Raw genomic sequence first — 24,322 nt, forward strand, 5'->3', positions numbered from 1 at the left:
AAGTCGTGCTTGACGAACATGTTGGATTTTTATGAAGATGTGATGAGGGCGGTTGATGGAGGAGAACCGGTGGATGCGGTGTTTTTGGATTTCCAAAAGGCGTTTGATAAGGTGCCCCATAAAAGGCTGCTGAAGAAGATTAGGGCACACGGAGTTGGGGGTAGTGTGTTAAAGTGGATTGGGGACTGGCTATCCGACAGGAAGCAAAGAGTCGGAATAAATGGGTGTTTTTCCGGTTGGAGGAAGGTAACTAGTGGCGTGCCGCAGGGATCAGTACTCGGGCCGCAACTATTTACCATTTATATAGATGATCTGGAGGAGGGGACGGAGTGTAGGGTAACGAAGTTTGCAGACGACACAAAGATAAGTGGAAAAGTGAATTGTGTGGAGGACGGAGAAGATCTGCAGAGAGATTTGGACAGGCTGAGTGAGTGGGCGAGGATATGGCAAATGGAGTATAACGTTGAGAAATGCGAGGTTATACACTTTGGAGGAAATAATAACAAATGGGATTACTATCTCAATGGAAACAAATTAAAACATGCTACCGTGCAAAGGGACCTGGGGGTCCTTGTGCATGAGACGCAAAAGCCCAGTCTGCAGGTACAACAGGTGATCAAGAAGGCAAATGGGATGTTGGCCTATATTGCGAGGGGGATAGAATATAAAAGCAGGGATGTCTTGATGCACCTGTACAGGGCATTGGTGAGGCCGCAGCTGGAATACTGTGTGCAGTATTGGTCCCCTTATATGAGGAAGGATATATTGGCATTGGAGGGAGTGCAGAGAAGGTTCACCAGGTTGATACCGGAGATGAGGGGTTTGGATTATGAGGAGAGGCTGAGGAGATTGGGTTTGTACTCGTTGGAGTTTAGAAGGATGAGGGGGGATCTTATGGAGACTTATAAGATAATGCGGGGGCTGGATAGGGTGGAGGCGGAGAGATTCTTTCCACTTAGTAAGGAAGTTAAAACTAGAGGACACAGCCTCAAAATAAAGGGGGGTCGGTTTAAGACAGAGTTGAGGAGGAACTTCTTCTCCCAGAGGGTGGTGAATCTCTGGAATTCTCTGCCCACTGAGGTGGTGGAGGCTACCTCGCTGAATATGTTTAAAGCGCGGATGGATGGATTCCTGAGCGGTAAGGGAATTAAGGGTTATGGGGATCAGGCGGGTAAGTGGTACTGATCCACGTCAGATCAGCCATGATCTTATTGAATGGCGGGGCAGGCTCGAGGGGCTAGATGGCCTATTCCTGCTCCTATTTCTTATGTTCTTATGTTTTAAAGAATTGGTGGGATTTGTATAATTATTGCTCTTAGGCCCATGGCAGAATGTTGCCTCTGGTTTTTAATCAGGTAAATGCATATTTAACAAGGCAATAACTGTTGATGCCAATTAACCCTACTGGTCCAGAAGGGGAACAATTTAAATTGTACAATCCCCTTGTTAATGTGGGGTGGAATCTGAACAAAAGTGTCAGGACTGATTCTCTCCAGAGAAAGAGGCAAGTTTGCATTGTCAAAAAAATGCAAAGTTAAAGAGATTGATGAGAGACAGAAGAGTAAAGGTTATGGGGTGGGCCTGACAGGAATGTGGAATTGAGACCACCACCAGAACTGCCATACTAGGGAGTAACCCCCATCCCACCATGGAGGACACACCCCTTCTCCTACCCCCCCACCTTACAATCAACACCAGCATCCTCCCCACCACCAACAGTCATCGCTGGTATTTCCCCCTCTCTCTTTCTCTCTCCCCTCACCAACAGTCATCGCCAGCATCTTCCTTTCCCACTCCCCATTCCCCCCCCCCCATCGCCAACAATCATCACCCGCATCTCCCTCTCTCTCCTCCCCACTACACACACGTGCCCCTCTCCCCCAATCCCATGAGGCCCCCACTGGGGACCGTCCCTGGCACTGCAGTGCCAGCCTGTGCCAGGGGCATTGCCTGGCCACTGCCTGGGTATGTCCCTCTCCCCAGGGGGCTATACTGACCTTTGCGCCCTCGGGGGATCCCCACGACATGTTTACGCCTGGGTGAACCTGTTGTAAACCGCGCTGATGGTTTGAAAATATAGCGAGGGGGGAAATATAGCACCAGAAGGGGGGGAGGGGTAATGATATTCAAACATATAATTAAATGAAGTTCTCGCCTTTGTCTGTGTGAATCTCACTACGTCACTGACAAGAGACACGGAAAATGGTGGAACGCGATCTCTCCGGACAGAATCGCCTTTCCTCACTCTCTCTGGATTTTCAGCCTGTGTTGCTGTTCTCTCTCCGATGTTGGAGATGGGCTGAGAATTGCCCCTGTAAAAAAGTGTTGCTGGAGACTTAAACATTTTAAAAAAAAATTCTAACACTTCTTTCCTACTTTCTGTCTTTTTTTTCACTCGGCACAATATTTTCCTTCTAGACCTGATTTAATTCTAATTCCTTCTCTGTGATTCCTCCGTTTCATAATCCTTAAATATCACTGGTTAAGGAGATGGACTGTTCATCACTGATACCTTCCCATCCCATTATCCCTGCCTTGCCAATATCCACTCTCATTCTCAGAAACTTTGGTGCAAGAAACCTTCAAGTTGAAAGGTTCAGGAGAATATTGAACTAACGGGACGCACTGAGAGACGGACGCATCACTCCAGTGTGATGAGAGTGATAGTCAGTCAGTCCAATGTTGATTAGGCCGATGAAGGCTTTTGACCTTCCCCCAATATGAAGCAATGATAGAAATGGAGGTTGCTGCTCCCTGTGCATTGTGTATGTTGTTCACTTCTGCCTAATTATAGAATAAACTTTGAGAACGTTTGATAATGTTATGTCTTTTTTGCTCTATAATTATGACAATTGCTTCATTTCAATCAACAGGTCACAGTTGTGAATCCTTTCCCGTTCCTAAACAACCGCTTATTTCAAACTGGCCAACGATTAAACAGATTTGGGAGCCCACAAGATCCATACTTCAATGAATACGTTCCACTCTACAATCCTAACCAATACCTTAACACCAATAGCTACATTCCTATCCTCAACCGGGATCCTTTCCAGCGATATTCTTATAATACACCGCATTTTAATTTCTATCCCTGGACGGCAAGTAGACTTAATGTTTTGCCAGTCAATAGTGCTCAAGTAAATGCCCTCAGCACAAGTACTGAGGCGTCATCTGAGGAAGATACACTGGTCATGGTTCCCTTTATCCTTGAACCATTTAGTGTACCAGGTGGTGGGGTGGGAAATAATAACGGAGTACCTATGGTACCAGGTGACGAGGTACCCTTTTTACCAGCTAATGAAAGACCTTTCACACCAGAGATAGATACCAATGCAGTGGATGCTGGGTTCAATCAACAAAACATTGAGGAACTGGCAACGGAAGTACTTGATCCAGAGGAACCTGCTAGCGTGCTCCCATACACTGACTCTGTGCAAGGAATGGATTCATTGGGATTAAACGGTGAAGATTATTCTATGATCAGAGACGTTGATGAGGGTCTTAGCCAACAAGACACAATCTATGAGCCAGTCGAATTGGATGAGGAATATGATCAAACTCTGAATAATGAGGAATTTTCCAATCAGCAAATGCCAACTGAAAACTTGGATGAAGATGATTTAACTCTGGAGGTTGAGGTATTTGTCTCTTTCTTTAATTTATTGCGAGACAGACTCGGTGCTTTATTCATTGATAAAATAGAAGGGGCTGAACATTCTCTGATGTCTCAGCTTTGATAACATGGTATTCTGACCAAGTGAAGATTCATTCCTTTCTCAGCTTGGTGTCTTTAGAAACACTGCTCACAAAGAATGTCTCAGCATCTCTGATATTCATCACATTGAGTCGACGACACAAACAGGCCATTCAGCCCAAATGGTCAATGCTGGGGTTTCTATTCCTGACCAGCCTCTTCTCACCCTGTCCCTGTTTCCCTCCATTTGTCTCTCTCTCCCGTTGGCATTGAGCCTCCCCTTAAACACTTCAGATTTCTGGCCTCACTGTTCTGTCAAATCCCAAACTAACATTTCAGAGCTGAAAGGCAGTTACTCCTTGTTGGAGAGTCCAGGATTAGGGGATCGTACATACGAATTAGGATGAGGACTAGACCATTCAGCCCCTCGAGTCTGCTCCGCCATTCAATAAGACCATGGCTGACCTTGTTGAATCTTCATTTAGAGTAAAGGGTCATCCATTTCGGAGTGAGGCGAGGTGAAATATTCATCACTCAGAACAAAAGAACAAAGAACAATACAGCACAGGAACAGGCCCTTCGGCCCTCCAAGCCTGCGCCGCTCCCTGGTTCAAGCTAGACCGTTCTTTTGTATCCCTCCATTCCCACTTCGTTCATGTGGCTATCTAGATAAATCTTAAACGTTCCCAGTGTGTCCGCCTCCACCACCTTGCCCGGCAGCGCATTCCAGGCCCCCACCACCCTCTGTGTAAAATACGCCCTTCTGATATCAAATCATTGAAGGATTGTGGATCTTTGGGATTCTCTACAGGAGAGCTGTGGAAACTCAGTCATTGAATAGGTTGAAGACGGAGATTGATAAGAGCTTTTGGACATGAAGGGACTCAAGGGATGTGGGGGAATCCGGTGGAATGGGTAGAAGATCAACCATGATCTTATTGACTAGCAGAGCAGGTTCAAGGGGCTCAATGGTCTACTACTGTTCTTATTTCTTATCTTCCTATATCACCACCAAAAGCAGGAGTATGTCAATGTTGCTGCTCTCTGTGGTCCTTCATCCCCCAACACAGTGGCCCATCTGAAAGCTGCCACTTCTCTGTACACTGAATTTTAAAATATAAAGACAAAAAAGACACAAAATGAAAGGCAGAGGTAAAATAACATTTCATATTGATCAAAGCTGCCAATCTATGGTTTTTCATAGGAAAATGAGATCAGTACTTTGACTATAATCATTGAAAATTTGTGGCAAATGCTCCAATATTCTAAAAGAGCAAATCATCTAACTCCAATCACCTAATCCTCATTGGTATATATAAAATAGTCCTGGGAAATCAGAGGGTTCGGGGTTCGAATCCCGCCACTGCAGATGATGGAATTTGAATTCAATGTAAAAATATCTGGAATTACTGATGACCATGAAACCATTGTCGATTGTCGGAAAAACCCATCTGGTTCACTAATGTCCTTTAGGGAAGGAAATCTGCCATCCTTACCTGGTCTGGTCTACATGTGACTCCAGAGCCACAGCAATGTGGTTAACTCTCAACTGCCCTCTGACATGGCCTCGCAAACCACTCAGTTGTATCAATTACTACAAAATCTAATTCAAGAAGGCAGCTCACCATCCACCTTCTCAAGGGCAACTGGGGATGGGCAATAAATGCTGGCCAGCCAGCGACGCCCATGTCCCATGAATGGTTAAAAAAAAACTTCTTAAATGTTCTCTACCTCCATCACCCTTTCAAGCAGCGAGTTCCGGACTCTCACCTCCCACTGGGTGAAAAAGGTCTTCCTCACATGTATAAACAGTTTGAAATCTCTCTAGCAAGAATTAATCTCCAAATGCTTCATGCTTACTTAACTATGTTCAGACTAGATGGCGAAAGATACCAAATCCTATCTTTGCAGCAGAGTCACAGATAGGACATTATCTGTATCACAATCTATTTCCATCTCTGCATGTCCTCAATATTTCCACTAGGGGTGCGCGCACGCACCCCCCCTTTCAGATTTCAATGTTTTATATTGTTGCAAAAATTCTCAAGTAGCTAAGCTAGTATGAAGTTGTATCCACAGATGCTACATAATCTTTCAGTAATCTGATGGAAGTTTCCCTATTGTTTGCAGACCCAGAACATTGGTACCAACACAGTATCTATGAATTCAATGGACTTCTCCCAGGAGGAAGATAACAATAATGGTGGCACAGAATCTAATCTGAATGTAGCAGTATCCAATAATAACACACCAGATACTCAGGAGCAGGATAGTATGCAATCCATTGAAGATGATCTTAATCAGATCAATGCAGTAGGGTCCAATCAGGACAATTCTCAATCCATTGAAGAGGATCTTAATCAGATCAATGCAGTGGGATCCAATCAGGACAATTCTCAATCCATTGAAGAGGATCTTAATCAGATCAATGCAGTGGGATCCAATCAGGACAATTCTCAATCCATTGAAGAGGATCTTAATCAGATCAATGCAGTGGGATCCAATCAGGACAATACTCAATCCATTGAAGATGATCTTAATCAGATCAATGCAGTGGGATCCAATCAGGACAATACTCAATCCATTGAAGATGATCCCAATGCCAATGTAGCAGGTTCCAATAATGATGATGGAGCTGATTTTGAAGAGGATGGAGGCAACACTAATTCCAATGTCAACAATGGAGCTGGTTTCATTCAGAATGAAAATGGTGATGGGGCCAATGGTGATGATAGCAGTAAGATTGACAACAGCAACATACAAAACAAACTCGGTAAGTATCACCTGAGGGTGGATTTATCAGTAATGATGTGAACAACTTGCTTACTTGAGTCATAGTTCCTTCTGTCCTTGATCTCGTATTTCAGAATCGGTATCTTTAATCTTGAACTAACTTGTTTACAGTTTCACGAACAGCAATGGGAGATTATGATTGTAGTCAGATGTGGCACAGTGATTAGCACAGCTGCCTCACAGTGCCAGGGACCTGGGTTCGATTCCCAGCTTGGGTCACTGTCTGTGCAGAGTCTGCACGTTCTCCCCATGTCTGTGTGGGTTTCCTCTGAGTGGTGCGGTTTCCTCCCACAGACTGAAAGAGGTGCTAAATTCTCCCTCAGTGTACCTGAACAGGCACCGGAGTGTGGCGACTAGGGGATTTTCACAGTAACTTCATTGCGGTGTTAATGTAGACATACTTGTGACACTAATAAATAAACTGTAAAAAAATCTTGAGCTTGGACTCCATTCTTTAAACTGACACTAATACCTGAAACGTTAAACTGTTGCAATTCTCCCATCAAAAATGAAACACTAATGAAGGGAACATTACAACTGATACACTTTTACTCTATTTTTATTTTAGACTCTTGCAAGAAGATCCACTGCAGGCATGGAAGGATCTGCAAACTCAGTGAAGGTGGATTACCCACTTGTGTCTGTCAGGAGCTGATGTCCTGCCCTGAAAGCTCACTTGAGCTCCAACAGGTAGGGCCAGTTGATCGTTTTCAACTTTAGGGTAAGGATAAAAAGGAGCTGATAGCGTCATAACCCTCCTGTTTGTTCCACGGCCCCAGCGTTCAACTAAACTAATAACAAACGACATTTGGAGGCGGGAAATCCCAGCTTGAGCAGGTATAGAACCATAGAAAATTACAGCTCAGAAACAGGCCTTTTGGCCCTTCTTGTCTGTGCCGAACCATTTTTTGCCTAGTCCCACTGACCTGCACTTGGACCATATCCCTCCACACCCCTCTCATCCATGAACCCGTCCAAGCTTTTCTTAAATGTTAAAAGTCACCCCGCATTTACCACTTTATAGTAAAGAAAAAAAACAAACGTGGTTGTTTCAGCTCCAGCCCTGTCCCAACTTCAAAACAAGACCTTGGCAAGTTATAATATGAATAAATGGATATAGAAAACTTTTCATATATTTGAGTGAAGATATAAAACAATCTGACATAGAATCGTACAGCACTGAAAGAGGCCATTCGGCCCATTGTGTTTGTGCTAGCTCTATGAAATGCTCTTGCATTTCTTTTCCTTAGATATCATTCATTCATTTTCTAATTCCCTTTATTGAATCTGCTCCAACTGCTCTTTCAGACAGCGCATTCTCACAATGAAGAATCTCAACTCCCCTCTGACTCTTTGCCAATTATTTGAAATTTGGTTCCTCTGGTTACCAACAGCCCTATCAGTGGAGAGGGTTTCTCCCCATCTATCAAAACCCTTCATGATGTTAAATGCTTCTATTAAATCTCTTGTAATAATCCCAGCTTCTCCAGTCTCACCATATTGACTGGAGTCCCTCACCCCAGGAACCATTCCCGAAAATCTCCTCCCGCACTCTCTCCAAGACCGCGACGTTTTTTCCTAAAGTGCTGTGGCCAGGATTGGACGCAACCCTTGAGTTGAGGCCTAATCAGTGACTTGTAAAGGTTTAGCATAACTTGGCAGTGCAGCTAAAGATCCTTAGACAGCACCTTTCAATCCCACAACCACTTCCATCTAGAAGGACAAGGGCAGCAGGTACATGGGAACACCACTGCCTGGAGGTTCCCCTCCAAGCCACTCACCATCCTGACTTGGAAATATATCACCCTTCCTTCGCAGTTGCTGGGTCAAAATCCTGGAACTCCCTCCATAAGGCAACTTGCCACCATCTTCACAAGGGCAACTAGGGATGGGCAATAAATGCTGGCCAACCAGCGGCGCCCATGTCCCATGAATGAATTAAAAAAACCCTACCTATTTTTGTACTGTGTCCATTTTTTTAAAAAAGGACAACTTGACTTTATAAACTATCTTCTGTCACCTTTGGAGATCTGTGGCTATAAGCCCCACTCTTCCTGCTCTGTTTAAGATGGCCCCATTCACTTCATATTGCTGAGTTCTTCAATCTTCTTTCCAAAGTGCTTGTAGTTTATTTTCTGTCCGTATTTTATCCTCCATCCATCCTCTCTACAGTAAAGGTGCAATGATCTCCGTGAGGCCCATGACGTTGGAGTATGAGCTCCCTGATTGGAGGTAATATAGAAACAGAGAAACCAGAAGCAGGAGTAGGCCATTCGGCCCTTCAAGCCTGCTTGCCATTCATTATGATCAAGGCAGACAAGGGGAGAAGGTGTAAACTCCACATAGACAGTCACCCAAGGATGGAATTGAACCCAGGTCCCTGGTGTTGTGAGGCAGCTGACCACTGTGCTGCCCTCATATTAGTGCAAAAGTGATTTCTGCTGATTTCTCTCTAGTATTTACAGTGGGAATCACATTAATGTGTGATAGGACCATTCAAAAGTCTGATGGCAGCAGGGAAGAAGCTGTTCTTGAGTCAGTTGGTAGGTGTTTTCAGACTTCTGTATCTTTCTCCTGACGGAAGAAGGTGGAAGAGAGAATGTCCGGGGTGCGTGGGCCTTAAATATGCTGGCTGCTTTTCTGAGGCAGCGGGAAGTGTAGACAGAGTCAATGGATGGGAGGCTGGTTTGCGTGATGGACTGGGCTTCATTCACGTGCCTTTGTAGTTTCTTGTGGTCTTGGTCAGAGCAGAAGCCATACCAAGCTATGATACAACTGAAAATGGTGCATCTGTAGAAATTGGTGAGAGTTGTAGCTGACATTTTAACATTTTAGGTCAATGACCTCTTGATTAGTTTTCTTTAACTGTATTGGCTTGAAGTTCAAGAGCAGGAAATTGTACTTGGTTGCTTGCTTGTTTGCTTGAATACTTTGCCTCCAATTATTGTCTGGTTTGATCTGACAGATATGTGGCACGAACAATGTGACATATGGAAACGCTTGCCAGTTTTTCGCCTCTCAGTGTCTTCTTGATGGAACCAAGAGTGGACACAACATTCACCTGGACTACGTGGGACCCTGCAAATGTAGGTTTTAATCATTGGCAAAATGTATGTAAGGTCCATGATTAATGGCCATAGGCTCTGCAGCTAGCTGGTGTTGATATTCCACACAAGCCAGCTTCATCTTGACCCATCAACATATCCTCCTGCTTCCTTCTCCCTCATCTACCTACCTAGTTTCCCTTTAAATGCATCAATCCTGTTCACAACTGCTCCCTATGATATTGTGTTCCGTGTTCCCTGGGTAAAGAAGTTTCTCCTGATTCTCCTGACTATGTGTTAGCAGTGCCTCACCTCTGAATCACAAGATTCAAGTCCCATTCTAAGGCAGTATGCTCGAACATCAAAGTGACACCAGTGCAGTATTGAGGGTGTGCTGCACTGTTGGGAGAGCAGTCTTTTGGATGAGGTGTTGAACAAGGCCCTGTCTGCCCGCTCCGAGGAATGTAAACGATCCCACGGTACTATATTGAAGAAAATCAGGAGCATTATCACTGGTGTTGTGGCCAATATTTAACCCTTAACATCCTGAAAAAGCTGATAATTTGGTCATTATCATATTGCTGTTTGTGGGAATTTGCAGAGTGCTGATTGGCTGCTGCATTTCTTACAATGCAAGTCTTTCTTTTATCTTGTATTTATGGACTGTAGTCTTCATCTCTTCCACAAGTTTCATTTATATCAATGTTTGGTACAGGTTTCTAATAACCCTATCACTGCATTAAACACCAGGAACTCCCTGCATTATCCACAAAAAATACCAGAGAATTATAGAATCCCTACAGGGCAGAAGGTCATTCGGCCCATTGAGTCTGAACCGACTCTCTGACAGAGCATCTTACCCAGACACTCCCCTCCACCCTATCACCCATGTATTTACCACAATAATCCCCCTAACCTCTGGCTTTCCCCTGGGTTCTCTGGTTTCCTCCCACAATCTGAAAGACGTGCTGGTTAGTTGCATTGGCCATGCTAAATTCTCCTTCAGTGTACACGAACAGGCACTGGAGTGTGCGACTAAGGGATTTTCACAGTAACTTCATTGCAGTGTTAATGCAAATCTATTTGTGACACTAATAAATAAACTTAAACTGAACCACCACATCTTGGAACACTAAGGGGCAATTTAGCATGGCCAATCCACCTAACCCACATATCTTTGGACTGTGGTGGGAAACCGGAGCAACCGAAGGAAACCCACGCAGAGGGGGGAGAACGTGCAGACTCCACACAGTCACCTGAGGCTGGAATCGCTGGCACCATGACGCCCTAGGGAATCTGTTGGTTTATAAAATCAAATCGGGTACTAAACAAGAAAAAGGCCATTCACCTGATAAAGGCCTTCGTTACTAGCTGAAACATGAACCCACTCGATATACAGGTACTCTCTTTTATAATAATCACGTGAGCAGATGTATTGATGTCTGTATCGTTGAAGGGCAAGCTCATAATCCGTTTGCCCGTCTCAACAGATATTGAACCAATTTTATTCTGCATTGGGAGAGAGAAAAACCTTTAACTTGATTTATTTTTGTCCTGTTCAGACATTTCTCCGTGCTTAGAAAATGAGCTGGAAGAGTTTCCGATACGTTTACGTGGTTGGCTGAAAAACATTCTGATACAGATGTATGAGCAAGATTTACGTTCTCCTGGCTTACTGTCTCCGAAAGAGAGAACAACAGTAAGCTGTATTTCTATACACTTTTGAAAAGAATGGAGTGTTTCTCTGTACACTCACTTGGTGTGATAAATGGAAAATTGTTGTCCTTTACTGTTACAATCTGAAATGCACTGCCTTAAGTAAATGTATTGATAACTTTCAAAAAGGAACTGGATAAATACTTGAAGGGGAAAATTTGCAGGGTTATGGTTTAGTGTACCTTCACAACCATAATGTTTTTTACTCTTTGTGGCAGAGCGGGGGAAATGGTGGAAGGATTTCCAAGCTGATTATCAGTCTGTTGAACTACATTGAATGTTCCTTCCGTGGCCAACGAGTCCTGGTGTTGGACTCAGACCCAGAGCTTCTGGTCCAGTGGTGGGGCACTACCCACTGTGCCAAAAGGCCTCCTGTGATGAAGAGTAGGGGAGTGGGACTTATTGGATAGTTTTTTCAAAGAGACAGCACAGGCACAATGGGCCAAATGGCCTCCTCCTGTGCTGTATCATTCTATACACCAGGAGCGATCAAGCAAAGATTGGGTGAATTGTTAAATATTTTCCTCTTAGTATTGGCTGTGCCTTCAAATCTAGCCACAAGTTACCAGAACCTCAATTTTTAATTGCAAGGGGATGGAGCTTGGGGTAGATTGGAGCTGCAATCTGCTGCTGTGGGAGTGAGGCACTGGCTACTTTTAACTCCTAGGAATCATTTAAACTTGTTTTATGAGAGTGAGCATTCTGTTTGGTTTAAGGGGACAGTGAGCTCCCCATATGAGGAGACAATGTGTGACCATAGACATAGCAGCAGAATTAGGCCACTCGGCCCATCGAGTCTGCTTCGCCATTCAATCATGGCTGATATTTTTCTCATCCCCATTCTCCTGCCTTTCCCCCATAACCCCTGATCCCCTTATTAATCAAGAACCTATCTATCTCTGTCTTAAAGACACTCATTGACCCGGCCTCCACAGCCTTCTGCGGCAAAGAGTTCCACAGATTCACCACTCTCTGGCTGAAGAAATTCCTCCTCCTCTGTTTTAAAGGATCGTCCCTTTAGCCTGACGTTGTGCCCTCTGGTTCTAGTTTTTCCCACTAGTGGAAACATCCTCTCCACGTCCACTCTGTCCAGGCCTCGCAGTATTCTGTAAGTTTCAATACGATCCCCCCTCATCTTTCTGAACTCCAACGAGTACAGACCCAGAATCCTCAATCGTGTGAATCCAGGTCAATTCCTGTGGGCTGGTGAGGAGCTCCCCTCCTGGCCCACTTTCATTCTGGCATCCTTCCCTTCCACATCCCATCCCCAACTCAGACTGAACACCCTTCTCCCAAATTGGGGCTAGGAATCCTGTTGAGACTGTCGGGTAGCGTGACATATGACCATGCCGACTGGTTATTCAAATCCCCTCAGAACAAAAATCTGCCTCAGTCTGTTATATCAAAATACAGTTAACAGCATCAGATCAGATTGCTCTTATTACAACAGAAGACACATATTGATTCCTCGTTCAGGTTTACACTTCATGTTAAAGTCATGTCTTGCAAAACAGATCTGCTTAATAATTTCAATTTAGTAAGAAATCTCACAACACCAGGTTAAAGTCCAACGGGTTTATTTGGTATCACGAGCTTTCGGAGCGCTGCTCCTTCATCAGGTGAGCGGAGAGGTAGATTCATAAACATGGCATATATAGGCCAAGGCATAATTGCACTATAATGGACCTGTGATTATCCCTCTCTCCACTCGCACTGTCTGTACCTGTAAAGACTCACATTCCAACCATTATCTTGCAATTGTGTCTTTGTCTATATATGCCGTGTTTGTGAAACCTACCTCTCCACTCACCTGATGAAGGAGCAGCACTCCGAAAGCTCGTGATTCCAAATAAACCTGTTGGACTTTAACCTGGTGTTGTGAGACTTCTTACTGTGCCCACCCCAGTCCAACGGCGGCAACTCCACACCAAAGATTTCAACTTGAAATCAGGTCTGATGTTGTGATGCTCCATCATTTACCAGACAAATCATCAGTACCCGTTACAATCCACCAATATCATCTCAGGGCCTGTTGAATTGTGACGGACAACAAGAAGCTTTACAATATCAATGCTTTCTTTCCAAGATTGAGAAAATCTATGAGCACGAGCATCATCTTCAGCCCAGCGACCACTCCCTCAACTGGCTCTTCGATGACTTCAGTCAGAATTACCAAATGTACATCTACCCAGTTCATTGGCAGTTCACTCAGTTGGATCATCATCCAGTGGATGGGTAGGGATTAATTTTCCATTTTTGTTTACAAATGAACAAATCTAACCTGATGATTCTCTCAATGGAGAGAGGGGCAAGAGCTCAGTACCAGGAGATGGAAATGCAACCACTGTGCCAAGACTTACCGATGGAGAGCTGCTAGTCTTTTACAATTGCATTTTCATTTACTAGGTACTGTCTGATGCTAGCCTTCCTTCACCACTAGTGTTAAAGTCTAGTTTGTCCAGCATGCAAACTCAGCTCATTTAAATATTTATCTTTCTTTAAAAACTCCAAGCATTACATGATTGGAGAAGTGACGGACTGCCATACTGAAGTACAATACAATTCATCATTCACACAGGAGTCACTCTGCTGAAGTTGGTCCAGACTATTTAAATCGTAGGTTGCAAAGCTTTTGATGCTTTTCTTGTCTTTTCAGCTATCTCAGCCACTCTGAGCTGGCACCATTCCGCACTCCGTTAATCCCCTTGGAGCATTGCACATCCCGGTTCTTCAGTGGGTGTGACCTCGATGGCGACAAAGATATCTCCCTGAGAGAATGGAGCAGGTGTTTTGGCCTCAAAGAAGGTGAGGAATTGGTTCTGGGTAAACGGAGGTTTCCTATGGGAAGGAGGAGGGAAGAGGAGAGGCAGAAGGCTTCAGGGAAACAGCTTGCAGAGTGTTTGGAATCTCAGCAGGCAGAGGCACAGATGGCAATTCTCTCTGTGTCTAAAGAATAGAATAGAATCAGGAGGCCATTCAGCCCATCGAGTCTGCACTGACCACAATCCCACCCAGGCCCAATCCCCATAACCCCATGTATTTGAGGGTGGCACACTGCTGCCTCATAACGCCAGGGAACAGAGTTCAATTTCCGGCTTGGATCACTGTCCGTGTGGAGTTTGCACATTCTCCCCATGTCTGCGTGGGTTTCCTCCGGGTGCTCCAGTTCCTCCCACAGTCCAAACATGTGTGTGTTAGATTGATTGGCTATGCTAAGTTGCCCCTTAGTGTCAGGGGGACTAGCTAGGGTAAATACATGGGGTTATGGGGACGGGGCCTGGGTGGGATTGTGGTTGGTGCAGACTCGATGGGCCAAATGGCCTCCTTCTGCACTGTAGGGATTCTATGGCAAAGGAGAAGATTAACTCAAGGCTCAAATAATAAAGACAAAATATATCAATTCTTACTGAAAATTGACTCTTCTTTCTGTTGCAGAGGACATTAATCCCAACCTTGTCTTCCAATGTGCTGACTGTGTTGGAGATGGTGTTGGACCTAAACTTTGATTGCTATATCTGACAGTCTTTGACCTATCAAAATCCTTCTGCTGGACAGTCAATATCACCTTCACTGGAAATATGCATGTCCTTTTCTTGAGGTTTATTTTTTTTATTTGGGGCATAAGGTTTTCTGGGATTATATAGAATAGGAATACAAAATGCTGGGCAATTTCTCATGAATATTCACGATTTTCCCAAGCTGGTTATACATCTGGAAGATTCTAAACAGTCATTGATTATTAACGATTAAATATCAGGACATCGGTTTTGTTTAGGATCAATACAAGTAATCAAAGACATTGGCATTTCTATTGGAGATATTGATGCACTGGTAATCTCTACATGTTTATATTTTATACATAGGGTGTGTTTGTGTGAAAGATAAAGGGCTTTAAAAAAAGTTATTTCTGTAATGAATAGAACTTGACTTTGATTGTGTGTTTTGCGCTTGTTAAATCTGTTTGATAAATTCTACTCACCTCTTCTAATAAAATGTTTTGGAAAAATCTCTTTCTCATCAGTGATTTAATTCTATGGATGTGAGTTTAATTTTTTGAGAATGTTGTAAAGATCCCATTCTGTTGGGATGCACAAATTCTTGAGTATCCCAATCGCCAAATGGTATGTGCTTCAAGCTCCCACAACGGTTCAGAGGGTTATGAGCACTGGTACATATTATTCTTCTATTATCCAGAATCACTCCAGTTCATTTCTAGTTTTCCAGCTGCACAATTGACATCCAGCAGTGAAAAACTACAACGATCAACACGCATTTCAAAGTGGACCAACCTGAGGGAGAGAGTGCGTAAGGGTAATGTGGTAGATGTAATATATCTAGATTCCCAAAAGGTTTCAGTGAGATGGCACACCACAGAACCATGAATATAGTTGGAGCACACAAAGTCACAGACGGGACAGCAAAACTGAAAGCAAAGAGTAAAAGATAAACTTCCTCAGCAATTGCTCAATAACCGCTCCAAATGGGAAACAAGAGATAGGTGTAGCTTGGGGTGCGAGGGGAGGCAGAAGATGGCAGGAATAGATGGTGGGGTAATGTCATCTGACCGGTAATCTAAAAGCTCAGACTAAAGATTTGAGTTCAAATCCCACTAAAGATATTGGTGGAATTTTAATTTATTAATAAAACTAATCTCTGTAATAGAGGCCATGAAGCTACAATTGATTATTATAAAAAACACATCCAATTTCCATTCATAAAGGACATTAGGAACGTCCTCTTCCTTTAGGGAAGGAAATCTGTCATCGTTACCTGGGCTGTCCAACATGTGACTCCACAGTAAGATGGTTGACTTTTAACTGCCCTCTGAAATAGTCTAGAAAGCCACTCGGTTCAAGAGCAAATAAGTTTATTTATTAGTGTCACAAGTAGGCTTACACTAACACTGCAATGAAATTACAGTGAAAATCCCCTAGTCGCCACACTCCGGCACCTCTTCGGGTGCATTAAGGGAGAACTTAACATAGCCAATGCACCTAACGCAGCACATCTTTTGGACTGTGGGAGGAAACCAGAGCACCCAGAGGAAATCCTTGCAAATATAGAGAGAACGTGCAGACTCCACACAGACAATGACCCAAGCCGGGAATTAAACCTGGGTCCCTGGCGCTGTGAGGCAGCAGTGCTAACCACTGTGCCACCGTGCTGCCAATTAGAGATGGGCAGCATGGTGGCACTGATGTTGGCCTGACAGTACAGCACAGGAAACAGGCCCTTCGCCCCTCCAATTACGTGTGATGCCCAAATCCCATGGATGAATGAACTAAATAACTTCTACAATGAACATATAATTGAAAAATGAAATTCAACAGCAGTGAATACATAATAGTAAGAAATGTAAACAGGTAATAGATTACTTGGAAAGTAAGAATCTAAATGGGGCAGATTGGCAGAGGGATCACAGAGCAAAATTGCATTAGATCCAGCAGCACAGATCAAAATGGGCCATAACAATACCAAACCAACCACGAGAATTTCTTTCCACTTGCCTGCTGCAACTCCAGCATTCAAAAAGTTCACCACTATCTTGGAGAATGCAATCCACTGTCAAAGCTTTACAGCATTCTTCAAACCTGTGACTGCTACCATCTCGAAGCATCAAACATATGGGAACACCATGCCTGCAAGTTCTCTTCCAAGCCACTCACCATCCTAACTTGGAAAATGCGTCACTGTTCCACCATTATCACTGGATCAAAATACTGGAACTCACTTCCTAACAGCACTGTGGGTGTACCTACACCACATGGGCTGCAGCGGTTCAAGAAGGCAGCTCACCACCACCATCCCAAGGGTAACTATGGATGAGAAACAAATGTTGGTCTTGCCAGAGACAACAACATTTCATGAAAGGTTAAATAAAAATTAAATGGACCAACAAAAGCTTGGGAGAGGAGCAGGTTATCACTGGGAGAGGTTAAGTGGAGTATGAAGTAAAAATAAATAACTCCGAGGTGCAGAGGGCTTTGGGTGTCCTGCAGCATGAATCATAAAAGGTTATTATGCAGGTACAGCAAAGTAATTAGAAAAAATAGAATCATTTTTGTGAGGGGAATTGAATACAAAAGTAGGGAGGATATGCTTCCTGTGTACAGGACAGTACTGAGGCCACGTTTGGAATACTGTATACAGTATTGGTCACCTTATTTAAGGAAAAATGCAAACACATAGGGAGCAGTTCAGAGAAGGTTTACCAGACCAATACCCAGAATGCATGTATTGTCTTATGAGGAAAGGTTGGGGCAGGCTAGGCTTGTATCCGCTGGAGTTTAGAAGAGCAAGAGACAACTTGATTGAAACATAGATCCTGAGGGGTATTGACAGGGTGGATGTGGAGAGGATGTTTCTCCTTGTGGGAGAATCTAGAACTAGGGGCCATTGTTTAAAAATAAAGAGGTTGTCCATTTAAAACGCAGATGAGGCAAAATGTTCTCACTCAGAGGGTTGTGAATCTTTGGAACTTACGTCAAAGAAAGAACAAAGAACAATACAACACAGGAACAGGCCCTTCGGCCCTCCAAGCCCATGCCACTCCCTGGTCCAAACTAGACCATTCTTTTGTATCACTCCATTCCCACTGTTCATATGGCTATCTAGATAAGTCTTAAACGTTCCCAGTGTGTCCGCCTCCACCACCTTGCCTGGCAGCGCATTCCAGGCCCCCACCACCCTCTGTGTAAAATATGTCCTTCTGATATTGGTGTTAACTTCCCCCCCTTCACCTTGAACCTATGACCCCTCGTGACCGTCACCACGGACCTGGGGAAAAGCTTCCCACCATTCACCCTATCTATGCCTTTCATAATTTTATACACCTCTATTAAGTCTCCCCTCATCCTCCGTCTTTCCAGGGAGAACAACCCCAGTTTACCCAATCTCTCCTCATAACTAAGCCCCTCCATACCAGGCAACATCCTGGTAAACCTCCTCTGCACTCTCTCCAAAGCCTCCACGTCCTTCTGGTAGTGTGGCGACCAGAACTGGACGCAGTATTCCAAAGCGGCCGAACCAACGTTCTATACATCTGCAACATCAGACCCCAACTTTTATACTCTATGCCCCGTCCTATAAAGGCAAGCATGCCATATGCCTTCTTCACCACCTTCTCCACCTGTGACGTCACCTTCAAGGATCTGTGGACTTGCACGCCCAGGTCCCTCTGCGTATCTACACCCTTTATAGTTCTGCCATTTATCGTATAGCTCCCCCTATGTTAGTTGTACCAAAATGCATCACTTTGCATTTATCTGGATTGAACTCCATCTGCCATTTCTTTGCCCAAATTTCCAGCCTATCTATATCCTTCTGTAGCTTCTGACAATGCTCCTCACTATCTGCAAGTCCTGCCAATTTTGTGTTGTCCGCAAACTTACTGATTACCCCAGTTACACCTTCTTCCAGATCGTTTACATAAATCACAAACAGCAGAGGTCCCAATACAGAGCCCTGCGGAATACCACTAGTCACAGGCCTCCAGCCGGAAAAAGACCCTTCCACTACTACCCTCTGTCTTCTGTGACCAAGTAAGAAGTTTAACACCACCAGGTTAAAGTCCAACAGGTTTATTTGGTAGCAAAAGCCACACAAGCTTTTGGAGCTCCAAGCCCCTTCTTCAGGTGAGTGGGAATTCTGTTCACAAACAGGGCATATAAAGACACAAACTCAATTTACATGAATAATGGTTGGAATGCGAATACTTGTAACTAATCAAGTCTTTAAGATACAAAACAACGTGAGTGGAGAGAGCATCAAGACAGGTTAAAAAGATGTGTATTGTCTCCAGACAATAGATTCCATCAGGCCCTGGGGATTTGTCAGTCTTTATATTCTCTAACAAACCTAACACTTCCTCCCTTGTAATGGAGATTTTCTCCAACGGTTCAACACTCCCTCTGAGACACTCCCAGTCAACACATCCCTCTCCTTTGTGAATACCGACGCAAAGTATTCATTTAGGATTTCCCCTACTTCTTTGGGCTCCAAGCATAATTCCCCACTTTTGTCCCTGAGAGGTCCAATTTTTTCCCTGACAACCCATTTGTTCCTAACGTATAAATAAAATGCCTTGGGATTCTCCTTAATCCTGTCTGCCAAGGACATTTCGTGATCCCTTTTTGCCTTTCTAATTCCCCGTTTGAGTTCTTTCCTACTTTCTTTGTACTCCTCCAGAGCTCCCTCCGGTTTTAGCTGCCTGGACCTAACATACGCCTCTCTTTTCTTTTTGACCAGTCCCTCAATTTCCCTGGTTATCCACGGTTCTCGAATCCTACCCTTCCTATCCTTCTTTTTTACAGGCACATGGCTGTCCTGTAGCCCTAACAACTGTTCCTTAAAAGACTCCCACATGCCAGATGTGGATTTACCCTCAAACAGCCTCTCCCAATCAAGAGCTGCCAATTTCTGCCTCATCCCACTAAAGTTAGCCTTCCCCCAATCCAACACCTTGCCCTTGGGACACCACTCATCTTTTTCCATCACTATCCTAAAGCTAACAGAATTGTGGTCACTATTTGCCACATGTTCCCCTACCGAAACTTTGAAGACCTGACCGGGCTCATTCCCCAGTACTAGGTCCAGTATAGCCCCCTCTCTAGTCGGGCTATCCACATATTGTTCCAAAGAACCCTCCTGTACGCATTTTACAAATTCCTTCCCATTCAGAGTCCCAGCTCTCAGCGATTTCCAGTCTATACCAGGGAAATTGAAGTCTCCCACTACAACAACCCTATTTTTCCTGCACCTATCCAGTATCTCCTGACATATCCGTTCTTCCACTTCCCTTGGGCTGTTGGGGGGCCTGTAGTATACCCCCAACATAGTGACTGCGCCCTTCCTGTTTCTAAGCTCCACCCAGAGTGACTCGTTACACGACCCCTCTGAATTGTCCTCCCTCTGCACCGCTGTAATATGCTCTCCAACTAATACTGCTACTCCCCCACCTCTTTTGGCCCCTCCTCTGTCTCGCCTAAAGCACTTGTACCCCGGAATATTCAGCTGCCAGTCCTGTCCCTCTTTCAACCAAGTCTCTGTCACCGCAACCACATCCAAATTCCTCATGAGCATTAAGGCCTTAAGTTTGTCTGTCTTACCTGCTACGCTCCTTGCATTAAAGTCACCGCAACCACATCTAAAGTCCTCATGAGCATTAAGGCCCTAAGTTCGTCTGTCTTACCTGCTACGCTCCTTGCATTGAAGTATAAGCACTCCAGACCTCCAGGCCCAGTGCTCTTCTTCTTTGCCAGCCTTGTCCCAGCCCCAAGCTCGTCCTCAGCCTCTACATCTGTAGACCTAATATTTTGATCCCCACCCCCCTGCCATACTAGTTTAAACCCCCCCGAACTGCACTAGCAAAACTCCCAGCCAGGATATTCGTGCCCTTCCAACTTAGTTGTGACCCGTCCTTCTTGTACAGGTGCCATCCTCTCCTGAAAACTTCCCATTGATCTAGGAAAATGAAGCCCTCCCTCCTGGACCAGTCCTTTAGCCAAGCGTTCAATTGTACTAACTCCCTATTCTTAGCCTCACTGGCACGAGGCATTGGGAGCAGCCCAGAGATGGCCACCCTGGAGGCCCTACTTTTTAGTCTATTTCCCAACTCCCTGAATTGCTCTCGTAGGATCCCCCTGCTCTTCCTATCTACGTCATTTGCACCAATGTGTACAATGACATCCGTTTCTTTATCTTCCCCTTTTAAGATGCCTCCTATCCGCTCGGAGACATCCGTGACCCCAGCACCAGGTAGGCAGACTACCATCCTGGAGTCCCGTTCGCACCCACAGAATTGCCTGTCTGTGCCTCTAACCAACGCATGCCCCACCACTATTGCTCTCCTAACCCCTCTCTTTCCTTTCCGGGCCACAGAGCCTGACTCTGTGCCAGTGACCTGGTCACTGTGGCTTACCCCTGGAGAGTCATCCTCCCACACTATCCAAAACAATATACTTGTTTTGGAGTGGGACAACCACAGGTGACCCCACCACTAATTGCTCACTCCCCTCCCGTACCTGTCGCCGAGCCCTTCCTATTATGAGACACAGCCACTGGAGTACTCTCTGGTACATTACCCTTCTGACCTTTACTCCTCCTAACTGTGACCCACGTGTCTTACTCCCGATGCCCTGGTGTAACTAGTCCCCTATAACTCATGTCAATTATTCTCTCATTCTCCCTGACTAGACCAAGGTCAACAATCTGCAACTCCAGTTCCGTGACGCGGTCCCTCAGGAGCTGCAGTTCCACGCACCTGGTGCAAATGTGGTCCTCCGGGAGGCTAGGTGGTTCCAGGAACTCCCACATCCCACACCGGAAGCACCGAACTGGCCTATCATTCATAGTTACCCTTGTCCTATATAGGTTTGGATAAAAATAACTTACCCTGCCTCACCCTTTCTGCCTAAGCCCTGTGAGCCAAAGCCCTGACAGCTTTCACTCAGCTTCCCACTCACTCCACTGCCCGCTCCCGACGCTGCCCGCTGTATAGCGTGACTTTTATACTAAAAAACACAATCTCCCAGAATCCCCTGCAGCCTACTCCCACTTCCTCAGAGTTTGAACCTTTGAAAAAAGCCCGCGAAAAAAAACGGATTAAATAAATAAATAAATCACAGCACTTTACTCACCCTGAAAGAGTGGTGGAAGTAGAGTCATGGAATATTTTAAAGGCAAAGGTTCTTGGTAATCTTGGGAGTAATAGATTAGTGGGTGAAGGAGGAAAAATATACAGATGGGTACATATAAGATGCTTGCCTGGCACACAAACAGTCACCTGGGAAAGAGACATTAAACAGGCAGTACAGACAGCCACCTGAGATTAAAACATAAAGGACAGACAGCTATCCAAAATTAAACATGCAGGAATCAAATCCTACAGGAAGCCAGGCAGGGCTTAAAGATAAGGACAATAGGGGAAGATAACGAGATTAACTACAGGTGGGATCGGGAATACATAACTGCAGGAAAACCAATTACTGTAAATTACTATATGAATAGGCTGAAACTAAAAACCATTGATAGCCACTGACCTAAGAAATGTATCCATTCATAAGACAATGCGATGTTAACATGTTCATGTCTGTATCTGTCTGAATTTGTCTATAACGACGTGTTAACGATCGATCATCTACTTGATTACAACGATGTGATAATGGCTAGATGCCGGTCCATCTATTGTGTAAAGGGTATAAAGATGGACCGCTCCTATTGTCTCATTGAGAGGTTTGCTGCTTGTTAGTGCTTTTTCTCCACGAAGCTTCGTTAAAATAAAACTGTACTCTTGAAACCTTCAAGCCTGACCTAGTGGTACTTTTCCCACAACAGTGGGGGTAGGGGAAGCAGATTTGAGATTACTAACAGATTGGCCATGATCTTCCCCGTGAAACGGACAGCAATTTCTATTGTCCAGATACACACACTTCAATGTGTAAATCTAGAAATGATGTCTGTCATTTCCTGCTGCAGGGCTTCCAAAGATGTGCGGGTTAGGTGGATTGGCCATGCTAAATTGCCCCTAGGGAGGGAGATTAGCAGGTTAAATATGTGGGGTTGCGGGAATAGGGCCTTGTAGTCGGTGCAGACTCGATGGGCCAAATGGCCTCCTTCTGCACTGTAGGATTCTATGATTCTATGAACTGCAGCCTGAAAATAGCAGGAAATCACAGAGCAACCTTTGGATTTGCCCATTTAGCTGCATACTTACACAAGACAACCAGGCTGCCCCCATGGTTGTTGCGATAGCTGCAGTCATCGTTGGTCTTGTCCAGGGTCACAATCTTTGCATCAGGCACAGCCTGGGGCACTGCCCTCCAGTAAAGACTGAGAAGTTTGTACAAATACTGCAGAAGTACTGGTTCCCCGTGCTCGATACACTCTGACAGCATAGCGTCAGCACCTGGAGTTTTGCCAATTGCGCGTGGGTCAATAGCTTTGCTAAACTGCTCTGCTGTAGGTTTAATATTCAGCACTGCCTTGGCAGGCAGGCTTTCCATGGTGTCTAGAGATTCCTTTGTGAATGTATCTGCTCTCAGGGTAGTGTTCCACTCATCTCTCAGTTGGTAATGACCTCCCCGCCTTAGTTTCTAATGGAGCCATCTTCTTTGTGGTGACTTGTTGCCTTTTTGATCTCTTCCTACATGTCCCTGTCATTCCCTGTGTCAAAGGACCCTGTGCTAGCTGCATGTATTGAGAATGCTGTTCAGAGAGTTATATTCTGTGATGATTAGATTGAATTGGTGCCAATGCCCTGACCTTGGAAGTCTCCCCAGAAGGTGACATGGTTTGAAGATGTCAGTGCCACAAAGCACATGGTAGCAGGAAATCTGAAGTGGTCTCTGTCCACAATGAATTATTTCACGGGATGTGGGCGTCGCCGGCTAGGCCAGCATTTATTGCCCATCCCTAATTGACCTGAGAAGGTGCTGGTGAGCTGCCTTCTTGAACCCGCTGCAGCCCCTGAGGTGTAAGTACACCCACAGTGCTGTTAGGGACCTAGCGACAATGAAGGAACAGCAATATATTTCCAAGTTGGGATGGTCTGTGTCTTGGAAGGGAACTTTTAGGTGGTGGTGTTCCCATGTGTCTGCTGCCCTTGCCCTTCTACGTTGTAGTCAGAGATTTGGAAGGTGCTGTCAAAGAATTCTTGGTGAGTTGCTGCTGCCACTGTGCATTCAGTGAAAGGAATGAGTGTTTAAAGTGGTGGATGGGGTGCCAATAAAGCAGGCTGCTTTATCCTGAATGGTATTAAACTTGTTGTGTGTTGTTGAAGCTGCACTCTTCCAGGCAAGTGGACAGTATTCCATTTCACACTTCAAGCTTGTAGATGGTGGACAGGCTTTGGGGAAATCAGATGAGTTAGCTGTCACAGAATTCTGACCTGTTCTTTGTAGCCAGTGTTTATATGGCGTGCCCGTTCTGTTTCTGGTCAATGGTAACTCCTGTGATGTAGATAGAGGGGGATTCAGCAATGGTAGTGACATGTGAAGGCATCGGAGATTGCAGAAAACATTTACAAGAATGGTTCCAAGGATGATGAACTTCACTTATGAAGATAGATTGGAGAAGA

General features: G+C 44.7%; 1 protein-coding gene across 2 annotated transcripts in view; it reads left to right on the forward strand.

Moving 5' to 3' along the window:
- LOC144486179 (uncharacterized) overlaps positions 1–15,257 on the forward strand; it is a 29,945-nt gene extending 14,688 nt beyond the window's left edge. The window contains exons 4-11 of one of the 2 annotated variants that reach the window (XM_078204292.1): positions 2,874–3,638; positions 5,825–6,467; positions 7,056–7,177; positions 9,453–9,573; positions 11,094–11,230; positions 13,334–13,482; positions 13,904–14,052; positions 14,683–15,257. In XM_078204292.1, the coding sequence (XP_078060418.1) occupies positions 2,874–3,638; positions 5,825–6,467; positions 7,056–7,177; positions 9,453–9,573; positions 11,094–11,230; positions 13,334–13,482; positions 13,904–14,052; positions 14,683–14,753 (2,157 nt within the window). In that variant the 3' untranslated portion in view covers positions 14,754–15,257. The remainder of the gene's footprint in view (positions 1–2,873; positions 3,639–5,824; positions 6,468–7,055; positions 7,178–9,452; positions 9,574–11,093; positions 11,231–13,333; positions 13,483–13,903; positions 14,053–14,682) is intronic. The other variant, XM_078204339.1, reaches the window with a different exon arrangement.
- The last annotated feature ends 9,065 nt before the right edge of the window (positions 15,258–24,322 follow it).

This window comes from Mustelus asterias, chromosome 1 (genome assembly GCF_964213995.1).
Source record: "Mustelus asterias chromosome 1, sMusAst1.hap1.1, whole genome shotgun sequence".
Taxonomy (NCBI): domain Eukaryota; kingdom Metazoa; phylum Chordata; class Chondrichthyes; order Carcharhiniformes; family Triakidae; genus Mustelus; species Mustelus asterias.